At 44.1% G+C, this 27,635-nt stretch overlaps 1 protein-coding gene and 1 pseudogene across 1 annotated transcript; one reads left to right on the forward strand and one right to left on the reverse strand.

Annotated features, from left to right (window-relative positions):
• Nucleotides 1-26: 26 nt before the first annotated feature.
• On the forward strand, nt 27-25,826 carry LOC115327909. The gene is made up of 8 exons (XM_040212719.3): nt 27-164; nt 1,321-1,437; nt 2,764-2,886; nt 5,034-5,156; nt 7,290-7,412; nt 8,024-8,146; nt 24,473-24,537; nt 25,748-25,826. The coding sequence occupies exons 1-7, from the start codon at nt 134-136 to the stop codon at nt 24,535-24,537; spliced, it is 705 nt and encodes a 234-aa protein (XP_040068653.1). The 5' UTR covers nt 27-133; the 3' UTR covers nt 25,748-25,826.
• LOC120841738 lies at nt 15,712-19,458 on the reverse strand (annotated as a pseudogene).
• Nucleotides 25,827-27,635: the final 1,809 nt, after the last annotated feature.

Below are 27,635 nucleotides of genomic sequence, written 5' to 3' on the forward strand. Positions count from 1 at the left end.
AAGGAGGAGAACAATCCCTCACCAGGCCTCCCACTTTCCGAGGACGACGAGCGCCGTCAGGTTCGGCAGCGCTCAATCCCATGAGCGGACAAACCGCCCGCAGATAACTCCGTTGTCCGTGAAGCACATTTCGATGAAAGATTCATTTTCGCAACTGCGCGCAGGTAATCAATTGTGAAACAGTGGAAATTCGCCGGAGTTTCCGTAATCCTTGAAGTCCCGGACGTCGTAGCGTTCGCCGTTTGTCCGCCGTTTGTTCGCCGAGTGGCGAGACTTCGTGTTTTCAGAAGTTACTTTTGTATTGTGTGAAGTTGACACTTCACACTTGTGTGAAGTGTCGACAGCATTGTTGGAGACGGATGTCATGATTCCTCGTGAAGGGTTTCAAACTGTGGCGGGCATTGACAGGAGCGAGTAACGCACGCGATAGTTACTCGCGGAGCAAGAATGCACCGGCCGAATCGCAGCTGACGCGAGCAGACGACACATTATCGATAGCATCGCCTCCGCAGCATCCTGACCTGACCCCCTCTGTTTTATTTTTCAGTTTTCATAGTTATTTTGTTTTTAGCAAATCGGGCACACGGGCATTACCCCTGTCTTTGAGGTGTTTATTCTTCGGTACCAACTTGCCCAACTTTCCATTTTGCCTTTTTTAGGCCAGTGGTAAATAAGCTTACGACTCCCTGCCTGTTCCGAGCGTTGAGCATTGAGCACACATGCACATTTCTTCTGCATTCCCCCTGACAGAGCAAAATGAAGAGTGCAGGCATTTTGTCCTCTGAGGGAGGAGCTGGTCACCTAGCTGTCTTCTTCCCACGGCCACCTTTCTGCATCCATTCTTGTGAAAAAAAAGGCAAGCTCCTTTTTCACATTCTGCAGGCAGTGACGTCACTAGGGCCAGTGGCACCCTGGGCCCCGGGGCGGTGGGCCTCCGCGACCCTCCTTGTTCATTGCCCGCTGCAACACTACCCCCCTCCCCCTTGTGACCCGACCCCCCTCCCCCCACCCCACCCCACCCAAGGTGGTATGTCCCCTGCCCTAGCGACACGACTGTCTGCAGTTCTGGGCGTTGAAGAAGGAGCACAATGCATTTCAGTGCAGCTATCCGTCTTTCAGGTTATTTTCTGAATGCTCCTTGCACAGTTCATTCTGTGGATGAGAAATACAGAAAAGTTAGCTGCCTTGTAACAAAAGGCAGCTAACTTTTCTTTTGGTGGTTCTGTTTTATTGAGCTGTAGTTCAACGTTGTTCTGACTAACGACTATGGGTCTGTTTCTGACTTGACTCAAAACATTTGTGTACTGTCTTTGTCAACAGAACCAGAGGATATACTGCCTACCTCAGCAGATATAGGTGTGCACTCGAATGATTATAGCAAGATGTCCCCATTTCCACAAAAAATGGACGCACATGAAGCTGTTGTCATCAAAAAAGGTAAGTAAAGCCCCTTGAATAAGGCACTTTTTACAAGTCCGCCAATCATTGTTGTGGAAACAAGCAGTGCACGTGGCATGAGCGGGTGCTTTGCCGCCATTCGCATTCCATTTGCTAACATCATGCCATGTTTGCAAATGGACAAACAGCTATTGCAGTAGAAATTTGCAAGTTCTATTTTGTGTATTGCATTCACATTATTTTATTAGAAACTGATCGCTTAAAAATCATATTGTGGCGAACAAAATTCAATATATAATATCCAAAAGTCAAGAAAATATTTTTGACTCAATGCTACATGGCTGGCCCCCAGCAGTTCTTCGTAACATACTTGTGTAATGCATTCACATTATTTGATTAGAAACTGATCGCTTAAAAATTATATTGCGGCAAACAAAATTCAATATATAGTATCCAGAAGTCAAGGAAATATTTTTGACGCAATGCTACATGGCTGGCTTCGAGCAGTTCTTCGTAACGCACTTCTGGTAACGAAAAAACATCTCGCGAAAGTGTATTGGCCATGAGTACTGCGTCGGCGTTCAGCGGGAACTCGTCTTTTCGGTACCGAACACAAGTTCTGGCCGAACGAGGATGCAGCACTCATGCTTAGTCTGTGTCCCACACTGGCCGTTATTTAGGGACAGAAAATTAAGCACTGTTATGGTGCCTGCGTCTCCGACTGGTACATGTTTACCGCTTTCCGAAAAAGTGGTCCCTCGATTTTCGCCTGATGACGTTGTAGAAGCATCATGTTGTCGCGGTCATAACGGCGTCTCAGCAGTGGTGGTGAACATGGCAGACGCCTGTTCTGCTGCAAGTCGCTTTTCACTGTGACAGTCCATGGAAGATACAGCAGTAGGAAGTTGGGACGCCGCGACAACAGGGACACTTGCGTTCGCTTGTGCTTTTCGCCGGCATTTCTACTACCAACCGCCAGGACCGCAACATCCACACCCCGGCTTCAGGGACGTCATTCGTTGCCACTCCGGAACCACTTTTGATGTATGGGCGGGATGGAACGCTAAATGCACTGCGTTTAGCGTCCCATCGCTAAACACAGGACGCACCATGCACAGCAATGATCATTCTTTTGAGGCACAAAACGTGTACAAGTTTATGTGCAACATCACTGCAAAGCAGTTTACACAATGCATTCGGTGTTACTACGACCTTTGCCACAATAGTGCGGGACAGGGCAAGTTTTCTTGTTAGATGCAGGCTACGATTATGAAGGAATGGTGCAATTTTTCGTTTTGACCAGCGACTATGGCTCTGCTTCTGACCTCAGTTGCCGCAACCTTGGTGTCCTGTCTTCTTTGACAGAGCCTGAGGATGCACCTCCTACTTCGACAGATCAAAGCATGGAGCCTGACGATTGCGGCAATATGTCTATGTATCCACTGCAGCTAGAGGAACACGGGAACAATGCCGTCTCAGTCAAGATAGGTGAGCCATCGAGACCCGTGTGGCGAATTTTGCACGTAAAGCATCTGTGTCCAAGGACGCTCTCATAGCCGCAGGCAGTGATGATGGGCAAAATTTCCAGGTCCACCACTACACTTAAAGGGGCCCTGCAAACACTTTTTACTGGTTTTTAATTTGCACCGAACCTGAGCGCGCTGACCGCAGTAACTTAATGCAACTTTTCTTTTCTCGAATTTTGCTTTATTTTAAAAGTTGTAGGCAAATTAAAATTACAAAAACAAGCAAAAAATAACCTCCCTCGTGACGTCCTTGGTTGCTTCCGTGGCCGTGAACTAGAGGAGGGATAGTGAGCTCAGCGAGCGCAAACGGCTGCCGCACTCCGTGTCGACGGCGCGAGAGGGCGCCACTAAAGCGTGTTCTGGATAGGCTGTATACAGCGGGCAGCCAGAGCGGCTCTCATTGCATTTGCTACGTTATTAAACACTAATTCGGCATGACACTTCATTGGCCACAAACAACAGCAAATACGGTGTAAAGATCAGTTCAAAATGGGAGCCACTTCGCGCTGCCCTACCGCAAAACGGCCAAAACGCAAGACAAAGCTGCTCACTGAAGGCCTTTGGAACGCTCGGAGCCGGTCGGATCCTCCAGTCCGTAAACGACCGCAGCGCCGCCGCATACATCCGAGACCTTTCCGTGTTGGCGCGTGATCCCACTACTCCTTTCTAGTATGCGCCCCCTTTTCCACCGCTTGGTGGCGGGTATGTCGACGGGTCATTTCTTGCTTCCGTACTTTAGAAACCGCATTTGCTTCTTTTCTGATCTAAAATACTGAACGGAAACTACTTTTATAAATAATTGAAACGGTTTGCACCACTTATATTTTGTATTTTGACTAAAAAGAAGCTTTTAGCGGCTCTGACCAGTAGTAAGCCCAGGGCCAAAGACGTCACATTTCGCGCGCTTTCGGTACCGCTGGTCGCCCCCGTCGGTGGAGGAGGTTTTCGCGTCGTCTGGTTAAAATATGATGCACTGATTTTTAGTTACTCTCTCCGTGCCCGCTGGCTTGCCCGAACCCCAAGAGACGTGGAAACCGCAAAAAAGGCACACACTTAAAATATGATTGCAGGGCATGTTGACATTGTAAGCTATACCCGCCGTCAATTTTCCTGTGCGACTTTGTCGGTGCAATACGCCGTCTTACTGTAATTTGGCAAATAGTGAAGGCTATGTTTGCAGTGAGCCAATCAGTGCGCTGAAGGGGAAGACATGACCGTACATCATCTTACTGGTTGCACGAAGTGCCGTCGAAGCCACGGACGGAAGAGAAAGGAAAAACAGCTTTCTATGAATTTTGAGTGACAGGCCAATTTCCGACGGAGACAAAAGGGACGTCTGGAACACACAAAGGAGGGACCGGGTAAGAGGGACGTTCCTTCTCCACTTCTCAAACTGCTTGGGTTACACCCTCGCTCCTGTACCTTTGGTAAGGGCTATCATGCAGTTTGTCTTCATCGCTCCGATTGGCTCGAACATTTGCTCTTTGCTAAGTTATGGTGAAACAAATCATAGCATAGTTTCCACACTGCGGCTGCAGTGCGAACACATGGCTTCGCTTACATCACATTCACGTGCAATCCCACGCGAAGAAGAAACCAAATAAGGCCACATGCTCGCGCAGCAGCAGGAATTTGTTCAAGACATACAGTTCTTATGAGACATTTTCAGGACATGACTTGTCCTTGCACAATTTGGGACTGAGTCACCCTTTAGTTCCTTTGAAGTTTTAGAGTACTGGCATATCTGTATGTGAGAGTAAATCAAATGATTCAGCTGGGAATGTATCAAGGAGGGTTTGCTCTGTGCAGGTCAGGTGGCACCACAACTGACTTCATTTTAGTTCTAATGAAGAGTTAAATGGTTTGATGGCGGCGTACGCCTTTCATCTATTGAACCTCATAGTAGTAAAAAGTGACCATGTGACAAGCATCTGCAGGCTGTTGCTTTCATGCTTGTGGTATCCTTGGGGTAGGATGTCAGTCTGCTTGCAGAGGCCTGGCATAGCAGTTGCAGGTCACAAGGTTGAGAAAAGGTGGACAGCAATTGTGAAAGCTAAATCAGGGCATAATGATTCTCCTTACTTACGTTTCAATCCCCTTCTTCAACAGAACCGGGCGAGTCGGCCTTCCTTCAGACCGACGAGGGCTTGTGCTCTGGGGCCTCTGACAATGCGTCGTCGTTGCAAGTTCACCTGGGCGAGCCCTGGAAAGATGGTCATATCGGGATTGAAGGCAAGCTCCTGTGCTCTCTTTATCCGTGTTGATTGTTTCAAGAAGGATAAAAGTCAATTTTTTTTACAGCTTTATGCAGGTTGTGGTACTAATATCAATGAAACCATTGTGCTTGTTTGGCAGGTAACCAAGAGATACTCTTTGTCCCGAGTACTTTCGCTTGTCAGTAGTGTTGGGAATATAGAAATATTTAGCAGGTTTCTTGGTGCGAAACTAGAGATGTCAGACTTAGTGGATGATGGTTTCTAGTAGGCGTTTGAGTCGGCTTGTGCAGATATTGTTCTACCGGGTTTCCCAACTTGCAGCCAGGCTCTTTAAAATTTACTGCAAAATTCGGTTTCTTAGCCTATCGCGCTACGATTTTGTGCAGCGTTGCCCACAGATGGTGCGTCCTTTTTGCAATATTTGCAAAGAGTGAATTTACCTGAGGAAAAAGTAAAGAAAGAAAAAGGTTTAACTCCTATGGAAACACAGCGAAGCCACCGGTCTTTAAACAATAGGGCACCCTATGGTTTGAAGACTGGTGGCTTCGCTGCATTGTTCATAGCAGTTAAGCCTTTTGCTTTCTTTACTTTTTCCTCAGACAAATTCACTCTTTACAAATTTTACAAAAAAAAAAAATGCACCATCTGTGCGCAACACTGCACAAAATCGTAGCGCGATTGGTTAGGAAACTGAATTTTGCGGTCGATTTAAAGAGCCTGGCCGCTATTTCGGACACCCGGTAGATCAATGCTCAGCCTGTTGAAAAATTGTGAATGATATTAGTTGTGCTGTCTTTCATGGTAGGTGGAGAGAAAGGGAATTAAATTATCATATCATGTTTGTGCATGTATCTGCTGGATTTGTTGTTTGGATATACCCTTCATTACTAATTTCTCAAATTTTTTGTTCATATCCGTGTACAGTCAAACCCGTTTATAACGAACAGCAGGAAACGCTGCGATCAGTTCGATATAGCAGGTAGTTTGATATAGCAAAAACCATTTACAACAAACTTTCACGATGCGTTCGTTGTAAGGCGAGTGCTTCTCTTTCTCATCTCTTCGCTTCCACCTTGTAACAAAGCGCTAAAAAGTTTTTTTGCATGCGTGCAATGTTTGTTCTTTTAGCTTATCTCATCTACTGAATCACTTCTCTTCGTGGGCACCCACTTTGGGATGAAGTCTTTTTTTTTTTTTTTTTGTGCTTGGGTGTAGTGTTTTTTTAGCTACTCCCATTCTGAATCGCTTCTCTTTGTAAATTTTTTTGGCGGCTCGAGCTTTTAATTTTTTTTCTTTCCTACTTTATTTTGGGGGGGGGGGGGGGGGGGGAAGGTTAGAAGACGGTTGTTTGCGCATTTTTGGAAGCATTCCCGGGGGAAACGGTTCGATATAGCCAATATCTTGTTCTTTATAAAAAGTACTTTTTACATGCATTTTTATTTAAATATTCCGTGAGTTTGATATTGACAATAGTTCGCTGTACGTGGGTTCGTTCTAAACAGGCTTCACTGTATGTCAGAGTTCCAGTCTATGCATTCATATTTTAAATTGGGTCAAACAATCTTGTTTTACTCAATAAAAATTTTTGCAAAGGACTGCAAAGGACCAGACTCTTTCACTTGGTACTTGTTCACTCCCTGAGCACAATTCCCGTTTTTACTGTGGTGCTCATGCAAACTGCTGTCGCAAGTATTGTTTTTCACACTAGCCAGCAGAAAGAGGCTATGATTTTTTCTAGACGCAACAGGCAATTTTTCGTATGGGTTATGAAAATTGCCCGTGATAAATTCTTCAAAATCATAATACAGCTCCAGGGAACACTAGCTTGATGTGGGTGCAATGTCATTTCCTGTATCATGTGAGTTCTTTGTAGGTACCAGCATGTTTATAGATTGTTCTTGTATAAAATTGTGCTGTCTCATCCTCAAAGATGTCTCACGTGATATTTCCTCCCCCCCTTCCATTGGTCCCTAAACTCTAGGTAAGCATTCATTTGGGATTTTGCAGTACCTTGTTTTCTTTAGTTTTGTCGAGATTAGAACATTCTCAATGAAAGAAAGCACAGCTTTCATTTTACCGCAGCGAACAGATACATGTTTCTCTTTTTCCTGAAATATTGACAAAATTTGTGTCCTTTACCCTCTAACAGTTCCATACAAGATACTGGCCATGCCAGCGAGAGCCGACTTTCGCTCTGAAGACAGCGACAAAGTGTTGCCCTCTCGTCTGGACCTAGAGGGACACTGGAACAACAGCTGTGCGGTGAAAGAAGGCAAGTTCAAATACAGCTGCAGCCTCTGCTTTTTAGACATTTGCAGAAATCCTAATGATCTCAGTTGTCTGGCTCACATAACCCTTTTGTCATCATATGCAAGGATGATGTTAAAAGTTCTGTTCGAGGGAAAATGCAATTGTGGCGAAGCTCCATGTGTAGCCCCGAACAGCATAAACCGGTGCCTGGAAGATGTTTTTTGTTCTGCAGTTTATTATTTTCCTTTATTTAGTTAATCATACAACTAGAAATAATCCAGTCGCCCGTGGCTCAAAGTACAGTGCTGTTGGATGGTCGCAAGCATGGTTGACAGTGTGCCTGTCAATCGTGCTTGTGCGCAACAAGCAAGGCTGGCTTTGCTGCCATTGCAGTCGCTACTTCGGCAGCTCATGCAAGAGCCTTCTCATTTAGTAAAGAGTGGTTTGAAGGACTCCTTTGTTACTCTCATGCCAGAGAAGGACAAAACAAGATTTTTGAGATCATGAAAGGACTCAACAGAGTGAAATGGGAAGCCAACCAGTGGGGGTTGTAATGGGATCGGCCTCCTTGTTTTATATGCTTTTACCTTGCCTGTTTCAAGGATATTTTTCTTTTCACATTTGTTTTGGCAGAGGTGGATGGGGCGAGTGCCACTTCGACCTGTGGGGACTTGGACAGTAAAGACGCTTGCAGGCTTTCCGTTTCCCTCGAGCCTGTGGACGTAGTCCACAGGGCCACTGTCGTTGTAAAGGAAGGCAAGTTTCTCTTGAAGTCCCACTCTATTATTTATTTATTTATTTATTTATTTATTAATACTGCTCACCTCGTGGAGGCGATAGCAGGAGTAAAACTGTACATATTTGAAAAAAAGAAAAAAGAAAAAAGTGCCGTTATACACAGTTCAAAATCTCGGCAGCGCCCTGCTGCAACGCGACACAGACAAGCAAAGTGACTCGCTCATCCAATCCCATCGGAAAACACTCGCGAATATAGAATGCGTAATATACAATCAAGATGCAACTCACACGTACAACAACTATTTACTTTTCTAACCGATTTGGGAAAGGAATGAAGACAAGGTTGAACTATGCACAACGTCAGCTGGCAGGGAATTCCATTCTCTAACAGTGCGTGGAAAAAATGAATAATAAAATACATTGTTTTTAGCAGAAAATTCCCTTATTGACAGTTGATGGGATCGTCTTGTTAATCGTGGCTGAAAAAATGAGATATACTTGTTTTTGTTAATCTTTAGCTGGTCATTAATGATTAGATAGAAGAATTTTAATCGATCTCTCCGTCGTCTATTTTCAAGACTCTCGAAGTTGGCATTTTGCAGGAGCTGGCTGGGAGACACAGACCAGCTATAGGAGTTGTAGATAAACCTTTCCGCCCTCCTTTGTATTTTTTCCAGTTTATTTTTGTTTACTTCGGTGTGCGGATCCCAGACCACTCCGGCATATTCCAGAATAGGTCGCACGTAGGTCTGGAATGCAGTCAGCTTCGCTGAAACACTGGTGCGCCCCAGGGATCGTCTCAGGTACCCTAGCTTTTGGAAAGCACGTCTTGAGATGTAGTCAATGTGATCGTTCCATCGTAGATCCGATGTAATGATCACCCCTAGGTACTTAAATGATTCAACTTTTTGCAGAGGTACGCCGCCTATTGAGTAAGAAAAATGTGAAATGGTTTTTTAGAAACTACGCATGCCGTCTCCAGCAGTCAGCCTCAGCTTAAAGGAGAACAAAGTGCAGTCCCTTCAAGCACGAAGTTGCGCTCAACGTTGTTGTACAACAAACAATAACAATGGTTGTATTGACCAAAACAATACACACAAGCTCAGGCAAGGCAGCAAAATCAAGCACACAGTTGTTTCGAACAGATGCGTGTAGGCTCAGTGTTAACTAAAATAAATGAAAAGAAGAAACGAATTTCAGATAGATGTCACTGTCGCTAAGGCGTGCTCTCCAGAAATTACCAGCGAGAACTTTAGTGTGTGGAGCTCTCCTTCCGTGGGCCTTTCAAACCAGCCAAACAAGTCAGGCTTTTTCTTCATACTCTAATACTAACAAACAAAGGGGATTCCAGTGTCTTCCTTATCAGAATGCCTCTGTCATCTGTACAACTGTCTCTCCTGTAAGGGATATGTATAGGATTTCTTACTCCTGCTCCGGTTCGAGAAAACAAAATTACCTGGTGCGTCTTCCCAACAGAGCCAGCTGATGTGGAATGCCAGAGCTCCGACTCTAAGGAAAACAGAGGCAGCTCGCTCTCTTCCCAAGAGCAATGGGACCAAGCACAGCAGGAGAGACAAGATAGGCACAGGGGCCATGACTGCTCCTTCTGCCCCTTCTCTGGTAGCTCCAAGAGCGAACTCGCCGTGCATGAAAGCACACACACACATAGAAAGAAAGGACGCTACAAATGCCCCGCTTGCTCTCAAGTATTTCGGCAGAAGGACTGCTTGCTTGCTCACAGTAAGTTTCATGCACGTGAAAAGCCCTACAAATGTGACACTTGTGGCAAAAGATTTTCGTGGGAAAGCACCTTCAGTCGTCACCAAAACGTACACGTCGACCTAAAACCCTTCAAGTGCGCCTCATGTCCACGGACATTTAAGCTGAAGCATAACTTGACAAAGCACCTCAGACGCGACGACTGCAATAAGGCAGATGTTTCGGAGAGCACTGACGGAGATGAAAGGCCCTTTAAGTGCCCCTCATGCCCTAAGGCATTTCGAGGATTCCACCATTTGACAGCTCACAAGATAACTCACTCGGATAAGAGGCCCTTTAAATGCTCTACCTGCCCTAAAACATTTCATTTTAGAAATGACTTGTCAGAACATGAAAGGGTTCACAGTGGTGAAAAGCCCTTTAAATGTACTCTCTGCGGTAAAGCCTTTCGAACATCAGGTCACTTAACATCTCACAGACTAGTTCACACAGGTGAAAAACCCTTTAAATGCCCCACCTGCCCTAAGGCCTTTGGAATGCAGTGGCGATTGACTATGCATAAAAAGAATCATCACATAGATGCTCAAACTTCCCTAAGAAATCTCAGAATTTCCAGGTGTCTCTCTCCAGAAATTTCAGGAAAGGGGTCACCTGACTTGTCATATGGAAGCACATTTCTATCAAAAGGCCAGTGGACTGCTCATGCAAGACTGCATGAATGAAGGGCTCTCTATTTCCTACCAGTACAAATGCTTATAAATTAGTCTAGTTTCAGTATTCATCAAGGAATTCAAAACAGCATAACCTGTGACACTGTCTTCACAGAGAGATGGAGCTTCAACAAGCACAACCGTGACTGACATGGGCCTGAAACGATTGATACCTTCTTCCCAAATGTGTTCAGTTTGAAATTGAGCATGAATATTCATAAGGAATTAGAAATGTGGAATGGCCCAGAAATGTGAAAGCTGTGGCATAGCATTCTTTCAAAAATGGGATCTGTGTTAACACCAGAATATTGAAATGGGCCAAAAGCCATTTAAGTACCTCACCTCCCCCAGTATGTTTTAGTATACTTGGATAGTCACAAGACAGTTTACAAAGGTGAAGATGGAAACAGGAAATGAACAGGCAACAAATCGTTCACAGTGGCGAAAGGTCCTTCAAATGTTCATCCTGCCCGAATGCCTTCTCTTCAATAGCTTGAATTCATGACTTCACAAATTTTTAAGTTTGAAGTTTGTTTTTGTCTAGCCCTTAGAGGCACTAGCATGAATGAATATAAAGTTGTTGCTGCCTGAAAAAAAGCAAGGTCTAAAGGATACATATAAGTCTCGATGGGATCAAGACACAATAATTGCCTCTTTTTCTGTCGATTTTCTGTTTTGTTTTGTGGGAGCTTGTATGTTCAGCTGTCGAATAAAGTTTTGTTCATGTCACCTTTGGCAAGTCTCTGGCTTTCTAGGGTGTTGCAGTACCTTACATCTCTTCTTTAGAATATGATTAGAGAGGGAATATAAATATCCCGACGATTTACATAGAGCCCTTTCCCAAAGGTTTGTATAGATGTCACATTTCCACCAATAAACTAGATCATCTCCGAGCTTTCTTCCGTAAGATGTTTGTGGAGTCTACATAAAGACTATCAAGGGACACAGAAAAAAGCAATGGGGAGTGTGTGACAACTAGTGTGTGCGCACCACTCCACCTTTAGGTCCGACAGATTTTTGCGCAACTCTAACAACATTATTTTGGAATACCCAGACTTTACTCTCTCCGAAATGCTATTTATTATCCCTAAATTCAAAATACCTACTGAGAAAACGGCAAACAAGGGTAATGCCAAAACCAACATACAGATGTTCCTGCACTTTTCAGGGGGCAGAACATCATGTTTCTTTTTTTAAGTTTTAATTTCAGTGTTGCCAGTAGAGCTTTTACAACCAAATTGGGAACTCCAGTAACTTTACAAAAAAAAAAAAAAAGGTATTCAACTCGTAATTTGGGTTACTAGTTCAGATGTGCATTAATGTGTTGAACCAAAAGGTTCATTGTGGTTGATCAAACTCCATTCTATCTAAACATGTTTTAGAGACTGGGCACGTTTTATTGAAGCATGGTTTGAAGACAGCGGAGTCTCCATTTAGAGGAATGCCGTTTATTGAAAAAGGAACGCTGTTTAAAGGAGCTGTGCACTGATTTTAACATTAAAAGAATTAGCATCTTCTACTTTTGACATTGTTTATCTTGTCACAAAGGACAGAAAACACATCACCTTCCTTCGAAATGTTGCCATTCCGCCGCGTAATCGCGAGGCGAAAATTAGAATATTCCCCCGACCTGCAGCTGCGAGCAGCGGCATGATAACCACGCGGCACAAAGTCAATGGGGGTCTTGTAGAAAGATAGCAAGTTGTGCGAATACCTGCTCGATAAAATCTAACTTTTCTATAAATCTTGTCGTTCCAACATAAATATAAATGTGTTAAAAACCTGGCATTATCGATAAAACTAGTATTATACGGAGTTTTAGTGGCACCATCAATCCTAGATCCACAAAACCGTCGGCCCTATCTGCTACCGCGAACAGCCGCCAGAAGCCAAAGGGGGAAGGGGACAGGGCTGGACGGGGATGGCAGAATCCGGCTGAGACTTTCCTCCTTTCACCAGCGCCAGCACGTGGTCACGCAGTCATGAGCAAATGAGTTCTTGCTGCTCACTGATGGCTCTAGAGAGACAGCCTCTCTCTCTAGAGCCATACAGACAAGGCAAGCTTTCGACTTTCTCTGTTGGTGCACTTACTGGCGCTGACGGACACGCAGCGCCATGAGGTGGCCGGTTGCTGAAACTGGCGCTGGGCATCAGTTTCAACGACTGACCACCCCATGGCGCTGAGTGTCCGTCGAGTGGGTGCCTGGTCGGCGCTGGCTAGCCAATGGGATCGCAGCAATGTAAAAGGTGCCATTGGCTGTGGACGTGTGCTAGCCAATGGGATCTTACGCTCCATGAAACAGTTAATGCCTTTCGCATTAATATATACACTTCCGCAGACCGCAGACCCCCCGTCTGCTGATCCCGCCGGCAGCGCGGAAAGCAGCGCAAAGTATTTGCAGGCCTCGAGTGACCTGTACGCCTGCACCGTGTCGGCCGGGAACTGGCTTAGCGAAAAAACTAAATAAACGATGACGTGAGCCATCGACGTCGGTGGCAGCAGCTTCATATCAGAACTCAAGCAGTCCTTGTTTACGGCATACAGCTCAACGAAGGCAACGCCGTCCATGCAGTTTGCCTTGATACTGCTGCCGCTCAGGCTCGGGTAGCGAGCTCAAATAGTCTGGCATAACGTATGAGATACGTTGGCAGGAAATACGGTGCACGAATAGATCTAGAAACGTCCGTACAACGTCAACAGCGAGCGCGCACCAAACAATGCAATGGCGAAAACACGGAGAGCCTGGCTGCTTCTGTGCATGCACAGCTTTCTGGCCGTGTTGATAAGCAGAGCCGTGCCGTGTCGGTCTATATGCATACCACTCAATGGACTCGGGTCCACATGCGTAATGTCTGGATCGCAGCAGACGCTACGATGGAGCCAAATGAGCATCGTCATGGCTCCCTTTGTCTGTGCGTTTGCTATCAACGGCCAAACCAATCGCGCACATAGAAAGCACCAGGTCGTGGCGCATTGGCCGTGCATACAGTTAGGTACGACCCAAACAAGAAAAGCGATTCATGTTATTTTCCGGCGAAGAGACAAAATGCACTTGCATTTTCCCATAGGAATCCGCAGGAGTACCGCAAAAGTAGACTGGTTGCCATCTGCTTCAATTTGCACCTTGGAAGTCGCATAGACACTAGCACCTGCAATTGAACCTCTAGCGTACATTATGAAACCATGCTTGCCCCCAAGGGTGTCCTCTCCGTTTGATAGCATCTTTTTGGTTTTGTTTGTTTTTGGCTACCGCGTTAGTTTTTGGGCATTGTTAAGGGTGTATCCCCCAGCTTCACCTCTGGTGGAATCGTGTCGCCTCCAAAAGCTTCCCACCTCCGTGCTTGCTACAGCACGTAAACCGTCGAAGTAAACATGTAAACTTAACGCTTCTAAGGCATTTTAGACAGCCAGTGGCATAGCCAGCAGGGGAGCTTATGGGTCTTCAGAGCCTCCTCCCCCCCGAAATTGAGTCGACCCTAAATATACAGATGCATATTGACCCCCCCCCCCTCCCCTAAGTCATGGACATCCAACCACCTCAGCCCCCCCCCCCCCCCCCCCCCCCAAACCAAAAAAAGGAAGAACAAAATCCTGGTTATGTTTATGTAGATAGCCAGAAAAAGTCAATTACTCAACATATGGCACTGCAATTTACTACAGAGGTGCAAACTGGTGGTGGAAGTTTACTGTGAAAACATCAAGGAATGAACTTGCCACATTCAAAAGAAAAACAACAAAAACTTGTGGGCAACCTATGCCACCAGTTTGCAGACGGTGCATACATAAACAGAAGTGCTGCCGACAAGGGATTGTCTGCTATCAACCGAAATCGGCCGGCACTCGCTCAATGCGGCATACGTCATCTGTTGGCAGCACTTCTCTCAACGCATGCATCGTCGGCAAAGTGGCAGCGTAGATTGTCCAGAACAGGTTTTGTTGTTTTTCTTTTGATAGAGGCAAGTTAATTTCTTGATTTTTTCACTGTAAACTTTCCCGACCTGTTTTGCACCTCCGATACCGATTTTTGCAGGCCGTCTAAAGTGCCTTAGAAGTGTTAGTTTACCTGCTGTATAATAGATTTATTAAAAAAAAAATATTCAACAGAAAACGTGAATGTGATTTGCTAGCTACCAACAGAGCCACATTTCTCAAACCCACAGTGTGGTTCGGCCAACGAGCTCATTGGGTTCGGCCAGTTCCACTTTCGTTATTGTTCAACAAGTTCAGCAGGTTCAACAGCGATACATGCTTTCTGCGCTTTCGCCATGCAGTCTCCGTTTAGCAGACAACCATTGCCTTTTGCCAGGCTGTAGATGCGCGTACGACAAAGTGTTGTAAAAGACGAAAAGCATCTGTCACCAATAATCCAACCTTCGCCAGGTTTTGGAAGGTCATATCATTATATATACATTTCGTGAAAAAATAATTTCTTTCTAATGTCTAACTGAAGAGAACCATGCAATTTGAAAGACTGCAAATTAAATATAGGCCATCTTGGTTCATGCAATGTGGATAAATGAAGGGCATGCACTGCTGTGCATCAGCCTAATAACAAGCCTCGAGTGACAACAGCTCCAGGATGGCACGTGCCATCCTGGTACCGAGATTTGCCAATCGTTAAGCATGTTCCATGTATGACGATTTCGTCAGGTCTAAAATATATGCCACCTTGGTTCATACAGTGTGGATAAATGAAGGACATGCTCTGATGCATCGGCCTAGTAACTATCAAGCCTCGAGTGCCAACTAGTGATGCAAAATTATCGATAGTATCGATAGTTGCCAGAAATTTGACTTTTGATAGTACTATCCATAGTTGACTATCGAAAAACTATCAATGGTACTATCGATAGTCGACTAAAAAAACTATCGATACTCAATTTATCAATAGTTTTGCATCACTAGTGCCAACAGCTTCAGGATGGCACATGCCATTTTGGTACCGAGATTTACCAACCCCAAAACATGTTCAATGCGTGATGATTTCGTCAGGTATAAAATATATGCAGTCCTGGTTCATTGAATGTGCATAAATGAAGGGCACAGCACAATATATGCTTGAGCAGTCAAAAAGAAAAAGAGAGGGTCTGCCCAAGAAACATGTAACTAATAATAATAATAATAATAATAATAATAATAATAAAAAAGCCACACAGAGCATGTGCACAAAACAGACAAGTCAAGAAACAAGGAAATCAATCCCTTTGCTTGTCAGCACAATCAAGGGTCTGCTGACATTCGCAGGGCCTAGTCTTGCTTGCCTCAAGAATTTCCCGTGTCAGCTGTTCTCGCTAACGTTTAATTCTCAAGTAATTTGCCCAAGCTTCAACTTTAGTACCATATTGTGTCCTGCAATCTTTGAGCTGCAAATATTCTTTAACCTTACCTTTTTTATTGCAGCAAACATTTTTTGTTTTTTCAAGTTCAGTTTTAGCAACAAAGTGCATCTGAGAGATAAAATTAAACTGTCAGAGACTAATAAATCATGCTTGAGGTATAAATTCTCGTACAAATAGGGATCAATACTGAACATTTTTTTTCCACTTCCAGATGCCCTTTACAGCAGATAGCTGTAAAAATCTGCAAGAGGCTGTAAAAAAGCGTTCTTAACGAATTCACTCAATCACATCTTGGATTTTTTTAAAGATTACAAAGAATGCAAGGGTAATCCTGACACATGCGAGCACTACACAAATCATGACTACTGATACACATCTATAAAAAAAGTTGTATAAAGTCATTCGAACCTAATCTGTAATGCGGGTACCTAGAAGTTCCAATCTTCAGAACCACATTTATGAAAGGACTGTAAACATGGGTATTGCTCGAGAATTTTCGTTAACAGTTTACAATTGATAAATGATGCCAGAGCAGGTGTTGCCTCGACTGTAACGCACTTATCGACGTCGAACCAACATCCAGAGACGAAATTTCTCACCTCGATGTAAAAACGTAAACACGTTGCTCGTTTTGAATACCCGAAACAAAACAGATTGCCAAAGGACAGGATCGAGATAACAAGCAAAGGGTAACCAACTCAGGTGTACAGAAAACAAGTTGTAACAAAATATCCATTCTCTATGGGCACGTTTACAGAAAACGAACAAAACAAGGAATATATTTTGTAGACAAAAGTAACTATGTGCCAGTAATTGTAAGACTAAATTCTTAAAATTAGAGTGCCGATTCAGTTTTTTTACTTGATATATAATACAGAAAGTGCAACCCGATCTCTCCAAATTCACAATTAAAAAAATGTACTGTTTCCATATCCAGCTCCTTCGAACTTCGCATAGACATTACAAAGGATCTTTTAAGGCAGCATTTACAGTGCCCTTTCTTCACTACTGTCCAAGGCTATAGGAATATCTGGGCCCGAGTCGTAAGACTTGTCCCCTAAACCAGCAAGCGCTCCTTTGTTACCTCTTTGTTACAAGAGTCGCATTCACCTTTGTGACAATGATTACAATTAATTAGACAGACACCCCAGTAAACACTTGGGCCACAAAGGAAATTAGGCAAGCACCGATGGTACAAAATGCCTCGTGCATTCCCGACACTGCGAGATTTTCTCTTGGCACAATTTAGTAGCTTTTGTTTTTGTGAATGACAAATTTCGCATTTGCAGGGCATTTCACCTTTCGTGAAATGTTTAATGATCATTTATGCAAGACCTCCATCGAAACCTTTTTTTTTTAGGGCATGCGGGCTATTTGGATTGGTTCAAGTCTCTAAACACTATCAAGAGAAATACTAGTATTTTCATTCTGAAAACGATTAGGGTAAGCAGGAAATTTTAAAGGGACATTCATTTGTGTGATCTTATGAGCAGTCAATAGAAAATTTGAAGCATTTGAGAGAAGGGGTTTGCTTTTTAAATAACCATTATTATTTTGATCGCTTGCATGAGCAGTCATGAGACACTTTTATTGAAAAATGACAGGGTAGGTGGTGCACTTAGAAAACCTTTTGTTCTTGGGCTCTGCTGCCTTTCAAATGTTTTAGATGATGCAGTAAATTTAAAGGGTATTCCAGCAATGTGAATCTTGTTGTGAACAGATTGTTGAACCTTTGATTGAAACACCATTGGGCAGACAGAATTTAAAGAGAGATTTGCAACTCTGTGTTGTTTCGTGTTCCTTCAAAAGCCACTTTAAATGAAATGCTATAGAGCAGGTGGTGCATTTAAAATTCCCTTCCTCAATGTGGGTTCTTTCGTGCTGAGTAAAAAAAGCTCTGCTTTAAAATGCACTTTGGCAATTCTGGCCTTCTGCTGATGTCAGTGCTTTCGTGAGAAGTTCAGTCAACCTTCATACAGAACGCTCCAAGACAGGGCTGTTTGACACCATCGGTGGTTGTGTTGGCATGAAAACCAGACACACTTGCATCGAAAGAGTGGTTCAAGTCGGGCGTGAAGGATTCAGTTGCAGTGGGGCATTTGGGTGACCTTTAATTTCTGGGCTCTGCTTCCTTTCAAATGATCTAGACGAGGCAGGGAACTTAAAGGGTGGTTCACCAGTGTAAGTCGCTTCATGAACAAATCTTTCACTTTTCCATCGAAACACCTTAAGGGCAGCTGGAGCATTTAAATATAGGTCTGCAATTGTGGGTTTTTTCGTGATGTCTCAAGTGCGATTTCGATTGAAGTGCTTTAGAACATGCGGGGCATCTAAAAGCCCTCTCCTCACTGTGAGTTGTTTCATGCTGAGTCAATTAAGTCCTCGATAAATATGCTTTTGAGCAGATGGGGCACCTAAAGGGTCCTTTGTTTGTGTGTGTTTCCATGAGAGGTTAACTGAACCTTCGTGTAAAATGCTTTAGGACAGATTGAGCATTTAAAGGGCCTTTCAACATCGTCTGTGGTTGCATGGGCATTCAAACCAGATCTAGAGCTAGATGCTTTTTTGCAGACGTTAGTTACAGCACCATTTTCCCACAAGGACTTTGTCTGTGTGAATATCTGCATGTAAATACAAAGCACTCCTGGTGGCGAATGTCATCTAGCAGATATTGCAACTGAAGGGATGTTCTCTGATGTGCGTTCTTTTGTGCCTGGTGGTGGAACTTCTGAAGACACAGGGGAAAGGACAGAAGGAGCAGCTGTCACTATGTCACTAGGCTTGTCCTGTTGACCCTTTTGTCTTGCCAAAGTGTTCTCGGGAAGAGGATGGGTCGGTCTCTTCTTCGTTCCAGCTCTCCTCTGCATCGACCGGCTCTGTTAGAGACATGCCAGAAAAACTTTCTTCTGATCAAATTGGAATGAGTGGGAGCAGTGTCTCTAATGTAAGTTACACCAAAGTTAAAAAAATAGTTTAAACCAACAATTTAAACACTATTTCTTAACGATAAAACAGTGAGCATGCAGGCGAGTGGGGATAATTATACATAATGTAACACCTGAGAGATAGAGTCTTTTGTTGTGCCCCAAAAGTACCATGATGCATTGTAAGAAATCTTGACGAGATAAATGGTAAGTGCCCTTTTGTCAATAATCCTAGATTTATAAGAAAACTGGAGTGGCTTCTTCTCAGGGCCACTGAGCCTGTGCTCTGTGGTCCAAACTAATTAGTGAAATATTGCTGTTTTTTTCTGTTTGTTTTGGCCATCGTGACCTCGAAACAGTTTTCTGAATAAATCTGAATTGACGAAAATTTTACCGCCGAGTGCGTTTTTGATTATTAAGGATTTATACGAAAACACTGAACTCTAATTATACCTTTTTTATGAATAATTTAAAATTTTGATAATTTTTCTTTTTGCACTCTTTATTTGTAGAATATGTAGGCATACTTTTTACTATAGCAATGGATATGGTAATGTAAGACAGTAGTGCAGACAATTTCAGAGTTGTGATTTTTTCTGTAAGTAGTACAAATATAGAAAGGCTCTTTCCAGATAAAAATTACAGATGTAAAAATTGAAACATTATTATTGTTATTATTAAACTGAAATCGGTCTGCCTTTCAGGTACGGCAACACTGGTTTACACTGTAGATGCGAAGAGAAATTTAGCCAGTGCAACGCCACTGCTAGCCAGGGGTCTTTAACGCGCTTCACGCAGTAGTGATACTCGACTGCACGCCGGTACAATATTCGTCCAGATCGAAACAGGCACGGGTGGAGAATGAACACAGGATCCCCAGGTTCTGGAATGTGAGCCTTCGCTCCTTGGTTCTCCGAGCTATGGCGCGTTAACACACTTGGACCTTTAGCCCCGAAAATGCCAAACAACAACTGCAATGGCAACAGAACTTGCCTTGTTTGATGCACACAGTGATGTGCCCCCCTTGCCCAACACATCTGCTCTCCGTGTCATCCAAAACATACGGAATATTCAGATTTATTGCGGACTTGTCAGAAACAGATGGGCTGCCAGCATTCTTAGAGTCTAAGCCCTCGCATATCGAAGCGGCTTCTACATACATTCTCAAAATGGCTTCTTAGGAACCCAGGGGCGATTCGCTAGAGAATGCAGGTATCTCTCCTAGCAACTAAAATACCTGCAAAAGGGATTTTTTGGTCATGGGGACAATAGGTACACCTAAAAGACTCCACATCAACTATTTTCTGAGAGGTTGTCAAGGCTAGCATCACTTCCGCAGAGCTGCAGTTCAGCACTGCTGCGAGAGCATGTGGCTTCGTCTTGCGTCCGATACGCTCTCTCACGCGAAGGGGATGCCAAAAGAAGCGACGTGGTTGCGCAAGTAGCTTTGACAGCGTTGGAGCACCGTGCAAGCTGCGCCAGCCTCGACTATGCGGCACAAAATAGTAGATGCCGAGATGGGCAAAAGTCTTTCGCAAATCTGTCCTCGCTTCCATTACTCAAGTTCACGCGCAGAAAAAGGGTGAACAGGCAGGGCTTATGTCTGCTGAGCGGAATCGGCTGGAATGCTAAGTACTTCCTGTCCTGTGGGCCGGTCCCGTGACCATAAAATCCCCCTCACAGGAATTTTTGCCACCGGGACAGATACCTGCATTCACCAGCAAACCGCCCCTAGCACTTTCCCAAAGTACCCTTCAAGGTTCCTTGACCTTTGGAATTCCCTCCATTGTCCCTGCCCCCAAGTAAAGCATTTTTAGGAGCACAGCTCTTAAGTGCCCGTTTTCGGTTAAGCGGCGTCAGCGTCGGTGTAACCATGTGTTGCATTATGAGACGTTTTCCCACTAAAGTTAGAGGGGAAATTTTCCCGCTAAATTTAGCGGGGAAATTTTTCTGCTAAATCTAGCAGGGAAATTTTCTGCTAAATCTAGCAGGAAAATTTTCTGCTGAATTTAGAGGGAAATTCTCACGCCAAGTTTAGCGTGGAACTTTGCCTGGCGGAAAAATTTCCCCGCTAAATTGAATGAAAACATTTTCCCGCTAAATTAAGCGGGTTAAGTTTCCCCTCTAAGTTTAGCGGAAAAATTGACGTCACGTGACCTCGATACCAATTAAGTTTCCCTGCTAAATTTAGCAAGGAAAATGACACCACGGCATTGTGTCACGTCACCTATGAATGAATTCAGCAGCAGGAGGAGAGGAGGAAAGGATGAGCAGGGGAGAGGAGGAGGGAAGGGTACAGAGGAAGAGGAGGGGCATACCCTCCTCTCCGTACCCTCCCCTCCTCCTCCTCCTCAAGAGCTGCGCTCTAGTTTAGCATTACAGAGATTTGTAAGCGTCTTTACTTTTTTTTTGTGTGCATGCTACTACAGTGGAGTCATCCATTGATGCATAACCATGAGCTAAACACTGCCTAATATATGTGCACCACTGCTTCACAGGGCCCGAGAGCTTTTGAATCGCTTTACAGGATTAGTGCTGAGACTGGGAACGGTTTCGCAGTCATCACAAAGGAAGAGAGGGGAGTTCAACGTTCAAAACGGGCAGTCAGTCGCATGCACATTTCAACATTAAATTAAAGAAACACTAATACCCAAAAAGAATTTTTTTAATTTTTTGCTAGGCGATTTATTGAGGTGCTTGAAGATTACCCAATAAATATTTTGCCACAGCGTCCTGTATATTTTTAATAAAGCCAAAATATGCAACTGCTCGAAACCGAAGGAGGTTACCAAAAATTTACGTGGCTGTGCAACTTTTTTTTTTTTGTTTAATTAACGTATTTGCAGTTTTTAGAAGCCACAAAAAATGGGTATAATATTTTTTTTTTTTTTAGTATTGAGTTGTACCTTTGATGACCCATGGCTTTGGTGGTTGTGTCTAAACCATAGAAAATGGCACATGACCACGGAGAAAAGAGTGAGCACGACTCAAACCAGCCAGTTCTCAATCGGCGGTTTTTGGGTAAAAAGAAAATTAATTTCGAGCTGCCAATTGTGTTCTGGGTGGTTGGGCTCTTATATGTCATGTACAAAGAAAATCCTGGCCACCATAAATACCCAGTCAGTGTCCCTTTAAGCAAAAGAAAAATCTTCCTCTTTCATCTGTCTATTTATTAGTTCCGAGTTTCCTCAAGTATGGCAACATCACCGTTTCCTCCGCTTTCCATTTTGCCAATTCCTATGAAGGTCCCTCGAGCCACTGCAACAGCCCAGACCCTTTTCAAAAGCCCATCGAGCAACAATGGGGGTCACCATTCCTCGGGCACGCAGCGCACGATTGGATCCGAGCTTTCGCCTAATGCCGACGCAGCTCGTTTTTTATACAAGCCGAGCCGAGTTTGTACATAAAACTCTCTTTGCCAATACATGCTCGCAGTATGTGCCTAAAAAATGGCGGATTCGGGTAATTCGTGCAGCAGCCACTAGATGGCGTGCACTTTTGAAGAGGGTCTATGCACCGAGAAACTGAGGAAGAGCAGGCGACGAGAGGGTGCAGAGATTTCAGAACGCCGAGCTTTGGTTGGAACGATTAGTGCATAAACCTAAAGCTAGCAGCCTTTCTCCACTGCACTCATCGAACCCGCTACGCTGGCACTTGGAGCTTGGCTTTCACATTTGAATGCGTTCGACGACTGCAATGGAGATAAAGGCAGCTAGCTTTAGGTCCACCCACCAATCGTTCTATGTGGAGCTCGGCATTCTGATGTCCCCCCGTACTCTCGCCTCCTCCTCTCCTGCAGTTTCTTTGTGCATTGCCGTTGCAATTGCCCTTGCAATTGAGTCTCCTGGATAGATAACGGTAATTGTGACAAAAACGTATGGCGAGCTTACCTTCTTTAACTGCAGGGGTGTCGCTCCACTGCCCTCCTGTATGCAGGCTGGGAGGAGGCATTCTGCCTTTCTCCTCAAACTGTGCATTTTCATCCATTAAAGTGGGTAGTATCTCCTCTGGTTCTGTTAAGCGAGGCAGCACAGAGAGACGTTGCCCGAGCGGTTCGGTGGAAGTTTTCGCAATAGCTTCGCCACAAAATCTAGTGCTTTGCACGAAAAGACAGTTTCTACGACAGCTTGAGCCATACGATTGCAATAAAGCCTTCTAGATTACAGTGACTGCGACAAAAATGTTTGACGAGCTTACCTTTTTTAACTGTGGGAGTGTCGCTCCACTGCCCTCCTGTATACAGGTTGGAAGGGGGCATTCTGCCATCGTCCTCGAACCGTGCACTCTCATTCACTGAAGTGGGTAGTATCTCTTCTGGTTCTGTTAAGTGAGGCAGCACAGAGGCATTTACAAAAGCATCTTAGTGGGAAATTTTTTGTGGAGGTTTCACAGCAAAATTTAGTACTTCATATGAAAATAATTTATTATTTTTATAGTATTAGTCTCAACTTACCTCCATCTATGAATATTTATCTGACTAAATATGGTTGCTTGCAAGTTGCATGCTTTTAGTTTTTTTTTTTTTTTTCCAATTCGAAGTTCACGAAAATTTTGACAAGAGTGACTGACAATTATATCGTGGCGAAGCGCAACTACGAGTAAAATACTTTGCTATCACGCTCAGTCAAGCCCGACTATAGTGAATAGTACTGTCAGTGCAGACTCTTTAGATTGCGACAACATCTGATGGCAGCCTTTTAATCCTAAGAAAAGAACGGAGGAAAAAAACTGTGACCGCTTGCCAGTACTAATACTGTCTCGCTTTATACAGACAAAGAAACAAATGCGACTCCCTCGCCAAATTGTACAACTAAAATTTCTAAGATATGCTTCTTGCAAATTACTCTCTCCTGGAGGCTAAACTGGTGTCATGGCTAAATACCTAAAGACTTTTGCATAGGCCAACTCTGGACCTAAATAAACCCACCCCCCAAAATCTGACCAATTTTTTTTTTTTTTTTTTGCAACAATATTTTTTTTTTAATTTCTTTTTGAGATATTCTAATTTGAGGACCTATTTCTGGGTAAAAAGAGGTAGACTTAAATGGAGCAATATACAAAGTAAGTTTTGACGATTGCCGCCATCTGTGACTTGAAGAGGACTTTGGGCACCGACAACTTAAAGAATCAAGCTTGGCGCAGTATGGCCATAGTAGCTTTGCGCCATAAAGCCCGTATTCAACAACAACTTAAAGAATGATTATTTTTTTTGTGGCTTTTGGATAGACAGTGAGCATTGATGATCATCACACTCAAATCAAACATTTTTACTCATATATCAGAAACTCTGTATTCATGATGATAGCGTCCCATCTCCATGGCCACGGCCGTACCTACGTCTGCAATTATGTCATGCACAATGCATCACGAAAAAAGATCTATGAAACCGATCAACACTAAGTGCAATATTGCAAATAAATATTCATGCTGGTTCGATAAAACTGCACCTCCAAGTACCTAAGAAATATTTAACAAGTATATAATTCACTGCTGATTTGTTCACCAAAATAAACTGCTTCACTTCTGATGCTGAAAAGCTTTTTTGCGTGAATTACGGGTCACGTCTTTGCTGTTAAAGCAGAACTTGGCAGGAAATGTTCTTTAAGTTTGCCTTTTTTGACTGCAGCAGCATTGTCCCATCCTCTCTCCAGGTACAGCGAAGCAACGAACACTCTTCCACAGTCGTTGGAGTGAACACTTTCGCCCATTGAAGTAGGTAGTGTATCCTCTGGTTCTGTGTCATTGGAATGCATGGTCTCCCCAATTGGAGTTGGCAGTATCTCCTCGGGTTCTGTTGAGGAAGACAGCACACAAATGTTGCTATAAGTCAGGTCAGAAACAAAGCCACAGTGAACTGTGAAAATGAGAAATGACTTGTAATTATTCAGATGAATGAACTGTACTGACCGAATGGAGCAAAAGTTACAAAGCTGTCGAAAGGCAAAATCCCCGGCGGTGCTGAGATTCAAACTCCAGGACTCTCAATTACTGGACAGACATGCTAACTGCTACACCACACCGCCTTTACTTTTCGGCGCTTCCTATCTGTCTTATTAATGCACCAAAATGAAATGTATCCAATCAGAGGTGTTCAGGAAGAGCATGCCGTTGCGTGAAATGTGGTAAGGTTCTTGCTGGCATGTGGTATGTGCTTCTGCTCTAGAATGCCTCTTACTGTTTGTACCATCACTGCATATGTAGTGTTTAGCATGCCCGTCCGGAAATTGGGAGACCCGAAGTTTGAATGCTAGCACTACCAAGGATTTTCATTCCGCAGCATTGAAACCTTTGTTTGATTTGATTAGTATAGATCATTCATTGTGTCCGACCATAAATTCGGAGGTCCAGAATTCGAATCCGAGCACCGCCAAAGCTTTTGTCTTTTGGCAGCTTCGTAACCTTTGTTCTATTGGAACAGTGTTGTTCATTCATCTGTATATTTTCAAACATTTCCTCTTTGGAAAGAGCTAAAGATGAAAGTGCTCCGTGATAAAATAAAAAACTTATGCTGCAGATTGGTCACCATAGCACGTATCTACAAAAAGGCAAAACTCAAAACTTTAAGACGAGACAGCTGAGGGCCTGCGTTCTTTGCCAAGCTGTATTTGGGACAGAAATAAGAGCGTGGGTCATCAGAAAATGATTTGGAAGGGGAGAGCAGCACTATATTCTGTTGAAGGAATATATAAAAAAAAGCCCCCCCCCCCCCCCCTTTCCCTCAAAGCTCCACGTCATGATTAGTGGTTTCCCCCTCTCCAGCGTTCACTCTGCTAACGTGGAAAGAGTCTACGCTTTCTGGGAGGAGCTTACCCTGCTATCCTTAACCCACAACAGACCATAAAGTAGACTATTGCTTCCTGGTTTTCCAAGTGTCCAGCTGTTACACTGTGGGTTATTTAGAAATTAAATAAATCAATGTGTCACAGGACCGAAAAGAATGGGATACGAGCTGCTGCGTCAGTGAGCCAGTTGCCAGCAGAAACAGGAACGGTGCATAGGGTGTGGACCAAACTAATGTTGCGGGTCTCAGCACTTTTAATAAAAGGTGATCAAGTCCAATTGGAACAGAGTGGTTATTTGGGCAAGGTGGTTCATATTCAAAGGTTTAAAAGCTCCAAAAATATGCAAGCACCGAGACAAGGGTAAATAAAAAGAAGGAGCAGAAAGAAGCCTGTAGTACAAGAAATGAACTGAAGCAAAATGGTCATTTGTTTTCCATCGTCTGGGTGGTTGTGTATTTTGGGCGTATTTGAACACTCAATAGGGACACCAGCCTACTGCCGTTCATTGTCAATGCAACCTGCACGGCAGAAAGAATGCCATTGCAAGTGGAGCTTGCCTTCCTTTAGAGTGATGGAAACTACTTGGTATGCATCCAGGAGCTTATCGGAAGAGGACACGGCACCAGCGTCTCCACAACGCGGGCCCTCGGAAGTGGCAAAGACAGGTTCTTTCTCGTGCCCCGTTGGGGGACATTACAGAAACTTGCCAGTCAGCTCGACACTCTCAACATGAGCCAACGCACAGAGTTCATATTTTCTTTTCATGCAGAACTACATTCTAAAAAAAGCTATAGCTGTAAAGTACCAGCTTTGCTATCAGAACAATGCGTCCTCTCTTAGGCCTTGGTCAGGCAACAAGTGCCCTAGCTCTCTTTTGCACACTATCTCTGGAAGCTTGCGGCAGCAAATGTATAGTCCTCCTCACTGGCAGCGTGAGGTACATAACACTAACTGAAATTTTGTGACCACATGAGGTGCATATCACATGGCATAGTAGAGAGCAGCACAGTTGGCCAGCTGCCAAGAGCTTTCAGAAACAACAGCCAAAAGGAAAAGGCAGGCAAAGAGTTAGAAGAGATGTTTCAGAAAGATGCCACCCGCCCCGAAACTACATGAAAATGTCGGTTGCGCTCCTCATCTAACAGATTCTGCATATGACTGTTTGACTGACGGATCGAAATGCAGCCAGTGGAGTCACAAGGGGGGGAGGAGGGGGGGGGGGGGGGGGGGGGGAGGACCGCCCCGGGTGCAGGGCTCAGGGGGGTGTCGCAGTGAGTCACGCGAGAGCAGGGGAAGGGGGGGGGGGGGGGGGGGGGGGGGGGGGTCGCGGCGGACTATCGCCCCGGGTGCCGCTGACCCTTGTGACGCCACTGAATGCAGCTGCAAATTTTTTGTTTCAATCCCCAAAACACACCATCATAGAGCTTTCCCAACTTTCCATCCTGTCAGTGCCAATGAAGGTTCCGTGAGCCAAGCTATTGCAATTAGAAGGTCCTCTGGATAAGTTGCAGCGGTTGTGAAAAAACTCTTAAATCGGCTTACCTATTTTAATTGTAACATTCCTGTTCCACTCTCTCTTGAGATACTGTACAGACTGGAGACCACTACAATTGGTAGCATCTCCTCTGGCATTGTAGAGCAAAACCACACAAGGAAGCTGCCCAGCAATTAGGTGAGGAACAAATGTTTCTTTGTCCGACAGTAGAAACAAATCATGTTATAGCCTTAAAAATATCTACAAACAAGATTGCGCAATGCCGTGTTAGACAATAAGACAAAAAAAACACTTCGTATTGCTTGGTAGGCCAAACACCATAGAAGTAACAGCCAACAAAGCGAGGAAGGGCTGTGAAAGAGATTGAAAATCAGCAGAAAACAGGGATGGTGCTCTCTTATCTATCTGAGGAAAAACAATTATCTGGTGCTGTGTTGCACGAGGCATTGATGGAGTTCTTAAACTGCAATTCCCCAGCGAATCAATTGTTCGAAATATCCTGGTTCTCGTTTGACTCACTTAAATTATGAGTACATA

Source organism: Ixodes scapularis, unplaced genomic scaffold, assembly GCF_016920785.2.
Source record: "Ixodes scapularis isolate PalLabHiFi unplaced genomic scaffold, ASM1692078v2 PGA_scaffold10__122_contigs__length_95168666, whole genome shotgun sequence".
Lineage (NCBI taxonomy): Eukaryota > Metazoa > Arthropoda > Arachnida > Ixodida > Ixodidae > Ixodes > Ixodes scapularis.

Excerpts from the sequence above, each read along its gene's own strand:
- LOC115327909 (XM_040212719.3), top strand. The coding sequence starts at position 134 with ATGAAAGATTCATTTTCGCAACTGCGCGCAG. Across the intron at positions 2,887-5,033 it reads TGCCGTCTCAGTCAAGATAG|AACCGGGCGAGTCGGCCTTC; the intron begins GTGAGCCATCGA and ends CTTCTTCAACAG. Across the intron at positions 8,147-24,472 it reads CACTGTCGTTGTAAAGGAAG|GTACAGCGAAGCAACGAACA; the intron begins GCAAGTTTCTCT and ends TCCTCTCTCCAG.